This window comes from Gossypium hirsutum, chromosome D02 (assembly GCF_007990345.1).
Source record: "Gossypium hirsutum isolate 1008001.06 chromosome D02, Gossypium_hirsutum_v2.1, whole genome shotgun sequence".
Taxonomy (NCBI): Eukaryota; Viridiplantae; Streptophyta; class Magnoliopsida; order Malvales; family Malvaceae; genus Gossypium; species Gossypium hirsutum.
Window position 1 is genome coordinate 25,841,973 of NC_053438.1, and position 9,820 is coordinate 25,851,792.

At 31.5% G+C, this 9,820-nt stretch overlaps 1 protein-coding gene across 2 annotated transcripts; it reads right to left on the reverse strand.

Annotated features, from left to right (window-relative positions):
- LOC107910635 (GDSL esterase/lipase At1g71250) lies at positions 1–3,010 on the reverse strand. Of its 2 annotated transcripts, none has more exons than XM_016838564.2 (5): positions 2,694–3,010; positions 2,174–2,301; positions 1,829–2,071; positions 908–1,160; positions 1–465 (listed from the first exon to the last, which is right to left on the reverse strand). In XM_016838564.2, exons 1-5 carry the CDS (start codon positions 2,932–2,934, stop codon positions 422–424), a joined length of 909 nt encoding a protein of 302 aa, XP_016694053.2. In that variant the 5' UTR covers positions 2,935–3,010; the 3' UTR covers positions 1–421. The 2 variants fall into 2 exon arrangements, with proteins under 2 accessions (XP_016694053.2, XP_016694051.2); XM_016838562.2 differs by having other exon boundaries at positions 1–457; positions 2,694–3,009.
- Between the last annotated feature and the right edge of the window lie 6,810 nt (positions 3,011–9,820).

Consider the following 9,820-nt stretch of genomic DNA (forward strand, 5'->3'; position numbering starts at 1 on the left):
TATGCAAATAGTCTGTTGCATGTATTCAACATATCATTGGGGGAATCTATCATTGCTTCATGCTACTAAAAATCAAGAAAATATTGTTGTTTACAGAATCTTATATAGCATTCATGCCATGATCACCTTAAACCCGGGTCGCAATGAAAGAATTTGTTTACCCGCGACAAAGCCAGAATCTTCTTCTAGTATATATATAATAGTTTTATTAAAGAAAAAAAAATAGAGAAAGATCAATGGATAAGAGTCATTTGTTGGATGTTTAGGGGATACGTATCCAGAGGTGGCCCATAGAAAGCACGACGAGCTAGAATAACATTAGCAGCTTGTGTAGGATGGAAAGCATCCCAAAACACGTATTGGTCTCTGTTTGTACAAGGATATGCAAATGGTAGACATGTTATTTGCCCTTGGTTCCTCCCTATTCCACAGCATCCCTTGTCAACCACGTTGAATCCTGCAAAGCTTTTTTATGTTTTTATTTTTATACTTTCAAATTTCAATACTTAATATATTTATAATAGGGTAATTATTTCGTAATTATTTGGTAAGTTCACAATGAACTTTTTTAACTTTATGAGCAGGATCGAAAAATTGACATTTGTCCTTAAGTTATATTTTAAAAAAATAAAAAATAAAAAAGTAGGACATGTGTCAATTTCTTAATCCTAATTGTGGAGTTACAAGTTTGAATTAAATCCACACTTATAACTTGATTGTAAAACTTCAAAATATTAAGAATCGCATTCTTATTAATAAATCCAAAAGTTTATAATCATTTTTAAAAATAATTTAATTTTTAGTATAATTGTAACACCTACTATTCTATTTTTAACTCCTTAAAAAGTCTAAATCTTCGCTAATATAAAATAAGTTTGATATATGATTAGGTTTTGGGGTTTGTTACCGTAAGTAGAAGGATTATTTAGGATGTCACCCACGGCACCATAAGTATTGCCATATGTAACGATTGCTCCAGGACGCTTATTTAGTTGATCTACCAATGATTTTAAGCCTTGGTTGAAAGTGCCCAATATATCATTAACGTAATCTACGCATCTTCCCGGCGCTGCCTGTCCTGTGGCTCTTTGGTTAGGGATGCAACCAAGCGGTCCAATTCCAGCTATAAACATTTTCCTTATTCCTAAATTGTATAAGGTCTACACCAATACCCAAAATTAATATATATATAAAAAATATAATTAAATGAAAAAGAAAAAGCGACCATCACTTTTTATGTACACTACAATTTAATTTTGGCTCACAATCAAACATTTAATATATTTTCAATGTATAAATATACTAATAATTAACTATGTAATGACAACATTGATAAAAGTATTATGGAAACTCTTATATTAAGAGTCAGATTGAATTTTATGACTTCTACTTTAAAATAGGACAAATTAGTCTCTGTTGTTAGATTAAAGAGCAAATTGATCATTTTGTTAAAACTTTCATTCATTTTTATTATTAAAAATTGGTCATTGTACATCAACATGAAGTATATGTAATAAGTCACATGTCACTTTCTAATTATTTCGTTAGCCATACCAATTTTAACAATACAAATGGATAATTTTTTTAATAGAAATGATCAATTTGCTATTTGATTTGACATACATGGACTAATTTGCTTGTTTTTTTAGTAGAGAAAACAAAATGTAATCTGACTCTTAATGCATGGACCTCCATGATATTTTTACCTAATGACATCTCATTAAGAAAATCATGAAAAAACTTGTAACACATGACATTACATAATTAATGTGTTAGTATATAAATTGATGTACAGAAAATGTATTAAATATATAGAATAAAATTTTACCAGAAGTTGGGGGGCATAGCGGTTGAGAAGCAAGTTGCTAAATTGTGTAGGATTGTAATTGAAGCTTGAAGCGTAGATAGAAGGCATGAGGTAATTGTTGATGTAATCATTGCTCCCAAACACCAAAATTGCTATGGATTTGGCAAGGAAACTCGTCAAATTATCACGCCCCATCATTGTTCGTAGTTGATCCAACGTGGTTTCGAAATTCAATACTTGTTGTCTTAGGCTATACCGTTCACCCTGCATCCATACATTTCTGATTTTCATCCCATGCAAACAACAAATTTGTGGAACAATGATAGAGCAAATGTAAATTTTTCTTCTTTTTAGCAAAATACATACATAATGTTGGCCACTCTCGTCAAGGATTCCAGCGGCCGCTGAAGCATAGTTCACTCCTCCTAGTAGTTTAACTCCTGCAGTGTAGGGATCAGCAAAGGGTGAAGGATAAGGGACGCCCAGCATCTCTCCTACATCCACGTATGTATAATAATTTAGGAGCAAAGTTAGAACTTTTATGTTAAGAAACTTGGGATAAAAATTCAAGTCAAAATAAAATTTTCACTGTTTCTTTTAATTATAAAAAGTTTTTTTTTGGGCCGAAAGTACATTGTAATTTTTAATAGCCTAAATATTTATAATTTTTAAAGGATTAATCAAAACTTTATCATTTTTAGGGAGGTTAAAGTATAATTTTACTTTTATTAATTTAAAATTTTAAATTTTTAAAAGAACTAAATGAACAATTTTTCATTTTAGGGGCGGGCACTACCATACCCCTAGACATGCCGCTGAACTTCAAACAAGAAATATGCACCAGTTAAAAAAAAGGAGAAAATACGTGAGTAGATTAATAACATACCGATAATGTCAACAAAGGTTTTTCCATTACAAAATCTTCCAGTAGGCTGCATATTGAAATCAATACCATAAGGGAAATAATTAGACTTGGCAATTGAGTTAAGGAAATTGTTGTTGCCCACATCAACCAGCGAGTCTCCAAACACAAAAAGCGCAGGAACTCGTTCTGCATTGCCATACTGAACCATCAAAATAGCAAATGAAATAAACAACTTTAGCGTTGGTTTGATAAGAATATCCATAACTTGAAAATATGAATGTAGGAAGAGAATAATGGAAGTTTTATTCTTTTGCTAGCTTTAGCTTTCCATGTGAATGTAACCGTGAAAGATGATTATATATCCGTTTTGAAACTGACAAGTATGGAATGTAATTAAAGTGTGAGACTCCATGAAATATACCTTTTTTTTCCTACATTTTTCCTTGTTTTCGGGTGCTCCTTTCAAGGTCCGTTTCATGCTTACGTGTTTCGTCTTACTAATTGCTGTCTTCTTCTTCTTCTTCTTCTTCTTCTTTTCCCTTTTTTAAGCATAATTGTAAAAAATACCCTCAACGTTTAAGGATTTTTAGTTTTGTACCATTGACCTTTTTTTTATTGTGGCCCTCAACTTAACAATTTTTTCACGATTCAACCCAATTTTAACGGGAAATGTCAGTTGACCGTTAGTCAAGCGCTGGTCAACAAAGTTGTCAATGTGGCGTGCTAGGTTCAAGATGAAGTGAAAAAAAAATTAAATATAAAATTAAAAAAATAATCTAAAAAAAACCCCAAATCGTGAAATCCCCAAATCACGAAATCCCTAAAAACTTTAGCAACCTCCAATTTGAATCATGGATTGAGGAAATTTTCTACATCTTTAATCCCTTATTCCCAAATCATGAAATCTCTAATCCCTTATTCTCAAATCGTGAAATCTCATAAACTCTAGGAAAGTGTTATTTTTCTTCCTTGTCATCTGAAATCATGGATTTAGGAAATTTTCTCAAATCTAAATCACATAGCTCGAATAGCCAGCTTAGAGAATGGTAATTGCATTGTTCGAATGATTCGAGGAAGAAATCAAGGTATGCAAATATTGTTGCTCCATCGCGGAGGAAGTATGTGTACGATGCGGAAGTAGTAAAATGTCACTGCAAAAAGTTAGCTCCAAGAAACACTTCATGGAGCAATTTAAATCCGAGGAGAAGGTTTTATGGTTGTTCAGATTTTTGGGCAAGCGAAGAAGAATTTTATTTGCTACTTTAGCTCAATTTGGATTATTTCAAAACTTTCCCTAGGTTGAGGGTTTATGATTTAAATTTTTTTGTTGTCACTTATTTAGGGTTTGTTTGTAGGATGGTGGTTGTGATTTCTTCAAGTGGTACAATAGGCAAATGTGTGACTGTGCGACTAAATTACTGCGTCAATTGCGTGACAGTGAACGAAATCTTTCAAAGGAGAATTCATCACTTAAAAAGAAGGTTATAGATTTGGTTGCATTTGATGGTAGCCATAATGGTGGCAGTAGTGTTGTTGACATTGAGGTTGAAGGAGATAGAGTAGTTTGTGGTGTTAAAGAGAACTAGTATTAAGGAACAAAATGATGACCATGAAGAAAAAATGAAAGTTATCAAGAAGGAGAAGTCAATGTATAAGATATTATTTTCTTACTCGATGTTATGTATTGTATGCATCACCATAGGTTTCTTTGTTGGCAGTAGTGGTAAGAGACATATGTAGCTAGCAGTTGAAAATGTTGATTGAATGTAAAATTTTCCAACATACCTTCATGTTATGTTGTTTATGTAATTTGGAACCTTGATATACATTATGTTTGGAACTAATGACCAATTTTGGTTGTTGTTTATGTAATTTAATTTAGCTTAGTAAATAATGCAGTAAAAAGAAACATAAGATTGAAATATATCCCTCATTTAATCATATGATTTCCCTATTGCAATTAGGATAAATGTACTTTACAAAATCTTTCCATAGGTAATGATTTAGCCTATACATCATTCATGCTATACCAACCAAAAACAAGTTTGATGTACCAGATATAACATACTACTGTAAGTGAGCTATACCTAGCTACATCAATCACAAAAAAAATCAATATATTGGTTATTAATACAATAAAATAACATTCACCCTTGGTGTATTCCAAAACTAGAAGGTTGTAGGCTCAAAATGTGACAAAATAACATTCACCCTTGGCAACTATTTCTTCAATGATTTACTCATGTTTCTTGCAACTGAATCTTATGTTCCTAGATGGTCGAGATGAGCCATTCTCTTGTTCTTTGGCGACTTGGATGTCAAAAAAGATTGTCCACTACAATCATTACATGAACTTGTCACCATGCTCATTGTGGTTCTAGCAGACTGCAAGAGTGTTTCAAGTTGATCAAAACAATATACAATGTTTGATCAATAGTAAAAGGAAGAAAACTCACATAAAATGTTTGATTCCCAGTATTCAAGTACGTTTACAACCTATTCCATGTATTTTTCCATTTTTAGGTTGCTTGCCCTTAGATTTATCTTAGGTAGTTGGTTTTTTAATAGGAGATTTCCCTTTTTGTTTGGGTGGTTGTGCATCTTGCTGCAAAACATGGACCATAATGAAAGTGGTCAGACAAAATAAATTTACTCAATATAAATAAGTGAAGAACAAGATTGTACCTATTTAGCATGTTCGTTTCCTTGTGTGCAAGACTCTTATTATGGCCATGTTGGCCACATTGAGTACATGTCATGATTAGACCCTTCCTACTCAAGTGGTCGGGCTTCATTTTCTTTGATTCATCTTTGGCCATCTTCCTATTCTTTTTGGGACTCCCAGGAATCTTCCTTTCAATAGGAGGTAACATTGGTTCAATACCAGTTTTTTCTCAATCATGTGGCCCATTTATGGACTGCATTGGAAATGAGTAAGATTTCTTGTAGGTTTCTATGTGATAACATTCATGCAGATAGTCATCTGGTTGAAGCCCTAGGTGATACATGGCAGCACATGCATGGGCACATAGAATCCCACTACTCTGCCAATTTCTACAACTACATATCCTTTGACTTAGGTGCACTGTATATTGATAACTTCCTTTTCTCATCTCACATCCATTTTCACCATTTCATATAAATTGCCACTCTACATAGTCTTTCTTGTTGGCATCAAACCTAACTTTCACTAATGGACCATACTTTTGCTTTTGTCCATTACATAACTTCTTTTTTTGTACTATCCTACTCATCATCTTGGTCCTAATATCTTCAAATATTCTAACAATTCTTTTGAACCTAGCTTCAACAATGCTTGAATTAAAAGCTTCACATAGATTTTTGTCAACTATATTTGATTTACAAGTAAACCCCAAAAAATCCCTACTCCACATTTTTAAAGACTTTCTCTTCAAATTATCATAAGCATCCTTATCTTTCTTTTCCAATACTGTACATAGTTCCTCCTACTCCCTCTCAGTCATAGACATCACAATCTACCAGAAATCATACTCATAAGATTTCCCTAGCTTCCTCACTGACCAATTTGCAAACACATGCCTCGCACAATTCCTATGCTCCACCCTTGGTAGTATGTCAGAAATTACAATCTTAAGGCCCTAATTGTGTCATAATAAACCAGATAGATTGTTAGAAAAATACAGTTAATTATACTTAACAGAATAAAAAGACAAGACCAAGCCCAAATTAGTTAATTCACTAACCTTTTGTTAGTCACTAATAATCGTGTACTCATACACATCTTCCAATCTCAAATCAGCCAATAGAAGAGTGAGAAACTAAACCCATGAATCAGTGCACTCTACTTCAACCACAGCCCATGCAATAGGGAGCATCTGGTTATTTGTGTCCCTTCCAACAGTTGCGAGAAATTCACTCTTAAATGGGCCTTTTAGTAAGCAACCATCTAGCCCAAAGATAATGGAAAAATCGTTTATCTGAGAGATTATTTTAAGGGTAAGTGATAATGGAAAAATCAACACCACTATTGTATCAACCTTATTGACGATCGTTATTAACGTAAGATCACTATTGTTGATTGAATAGGTAATCTAATTGTTAGATCCAAGTGTGGGTGTTCTTAAAGATATATTGCAGATTGGATCTATGATCAGGTGTGAGTTTCAACACTAAACTAAATTAAGTCTTTGTTTTATATAGATAAAAATGTTGTTCTTTAAATAATATTATTGATAAAGATGTATACATAAAGAGAGATAAACCATCGATATAGATTTTTTCAAGTAAGTATTTCCCCAAATCATATATGTTGTGAAAAACATGTTGTGTGGTATTGGTGCTTATTATTGATTTAAAAAATATGTACATATGATTCTCATGTTATGTGATTATATGACATACGCAATATTTACATGAAAATAAGTTATGAAAATTTGGTACCATGTGTACATATGAGATTTGCATGTTAAACATGCCTATATGATTTGAGTGATTTTGGCCATATCATATACATAGGGTGGGATACGTGAAAGGTGGAAGTATGTGGTAGTTTATCTGCATTAATGTGGCACTGTTAACGATTTTGATTATGTGGCAGTATATTTGTGATTTTGGTGGTTTGTCCACGATATTGATTATAGGCAGTTTATCTGCGATTTTGGTGGCACAGTTCACAATTTGGTGTATTGGATGGACAAGTTCTGGGGAACTCAATTTTGGTGTGTAGCGGAGATAGGTAGGACCGTTCACATAAAAATCTGCATCGTTTTACAAAATGTGCATTGACATGATCATGCATAGTATAAGTGTGAAATATTGAGTTATATGAAATTGATATGATTATTATGATTATATAATGTATATGTTTATATGTATACAATTGTGTTTATGTTAATCTCACACAGAGCTTTATAGCTCATCTCATTTAGTTTTTTGATTTTACATATAACCCTGAAGTTAGGATTCGATGACGGTATTTTGAGGAGTTTCTTGGAAGTCTTTTTAAATTAAAGTAATTAAATTTTATTTTGATATTTTGGGTTTGTAATAAGTTTGAGTATGGACTGTGGCATGAGACTTTATTTCAGGGATTTTTCATTCTGATTTGCATAAATTGCTTTCATGACATTAAGTTTTAAAAAAAACTGCATAAATTAGTATTTGATAAGATTTTGCTTGAAACTCAGTTTTTAAAATAGAATCTATCAATAACACATTTTTCTGCTGCATTTCTGAAAAATGAGTTTTTAAAAAAATTAGACTTAGTTTTCAAAATTATTAATGTTTACAAATGAGTTTTCTAAAGACATTTGATTTATGCAGTTAATATGTTTTTATTTCTGAAATAATGACAAATAACCAAGTTCTCCAATTTTGAATAAAAAGACAAATGATTTAGAAGTATGATTGAAAATCTGAAATAGTTTTAAATAAATAATTGAATGTTTACAATTGAGATATTATTTATTTTGATTCTTAAAATTTTCACAGTTTTTATGAAATTAAAATAAACGCTTTATTTAATTTGTTTTGAATTGATAAGCCAATAGTTTAAAAAATATATATATATATATTTTTAAATTTTGAAAGTTTATTTCGGTTATTTTCATGGACAAAATGATTTTTGAAATGAGATTGAAAATAAAGTTGAACATTCGATTTTACTAGTTTTGAATGAATTGCGCAAATGGTTTTAAAAAAAGTACATTTGAAATCAAGAAAAATTTCTCTGGGTCATTCCAATGGTCAATGTAACTTTCCGAATTTAGCCATAACGATTGGACCGTGTTTGAGGTGTTACACGGGATCATCTAATATGGCAAAGACGATTGTAAGTCTGCCATTAGTGAAAGTAGTCATTGAACCGTATACACGCATATATGGTTATCTTAAAGGGAAATCCAGGAAAGGTAAAATGGAAGTTAGAGATAGAACCGGACGAGGTTAAGTCCCAGCGTAGGATTTTTCGAAAGAGTACACTGATGTTGAAGTCAGCTGATATGCTCGCCATCGTTCGGTACAAAGGATGTATAGGCATCAACCTTGCTAGTCAAACAGCGGAATCCTCTAAGACAACCAGGGAGTCTTAATTTTGAACATTTACTCTTGATATCAAATAAAAAATTAAGTCTTTTATGACTAACGCTGTGTAGAATTTCACTAAGTTCATTTTACTTACGATTTTGTTGCTTGTATTGTAGGATTAAAGATTGACTCAAGGTTTGCGTGGAGAGACCAAGTTAGACACTGTCATACTTACACGAATGGTGCCATAATTGTATCGTGCATATAGAGGGGTACTCTTAGAGACCATGCCTCGGGGATTAATTTAGTTTAGTCGTAGTAAAGTCCTACGTTGAAATTTGTAAATAATCATTTGTGTTTAAAAAGGACGAATGATTGTAAAAGTTTGGTCCTATAAGGTATATAATCTAATTGAAAATCTAATATCCATGGGTTTGCGTAAGGGTTGAATGATAACAATGATATATATAAATTAGTATTGTCTAAATCTGTAAGTAAATCAGGTTAGAAATTTTATTAGGTTATTTGGGTTAATTGTGATATTTGGTACCTGGATATGATGATCAAGTCAGGTATAGAGGGTGTTACAAGTCAAACAAAAAAAAAATCAATCAATATTATCATATATTTACATACCTAAAAGAGTAGTGAATAAAAAAAAATCAATTTCTATAATGATAGTGATGAAATTGAGATTTTTTTATTTTAACAAAAAAATAAGAATACATTAAGGTTGTGCTTAATTGAGTGAAAAATTGAAAAGAAAAAAAGAAAGGTGAGAATAGAAAAGTGGAAAGAACGTGTAAAAATACTGTCCATTTAAACTTACCCTAAATTTTGATGGTATTTGGTTATCAAGAAAAGTGAGAGAAAATGAAATAAGAGAAATAATTATTTTTCATTATAGTGCATAAAAATAGAATAATAAGAGGAGAGACATAAAAAAATATATGTATGTTAATTCAAAAGTATGTATTTTATTAGATGTTTTATTTTATTTCCTTTTGTGTTTTAATTCTACCAAATAATGAAATGATTTTTTTTTCTATTAAGCACAATTATGAAAAAAATTATAATTTTTATCTGTCCTTATTTTTTACCTTTAAATTTTCATCTTTCCAATTTTACGTTAAAAGCCGAAG

Coding starts and splice junctions, on each gene's coding strand:
- LOC107910635 (XM_016838562.2), bottom strand. CDS start 2,934: ATGGATATTCTTATCAAACCAACGCTAAAGTTGTTTATTTCATTTGCT. Junction 2,302..2,693: donor AACCTTTGTTGACATTATCG/GTATGTTATTAA, acceptor ACGTGGATGTAG/GAGAGATGCTGGGCGTCCCT. Junction 458..907: donor AAATAATCCTTCTACTTACG/GTAACAAACCCC, acceptor AAAGCTTTGCAG/GATTCAACGTGGTTGACAAG.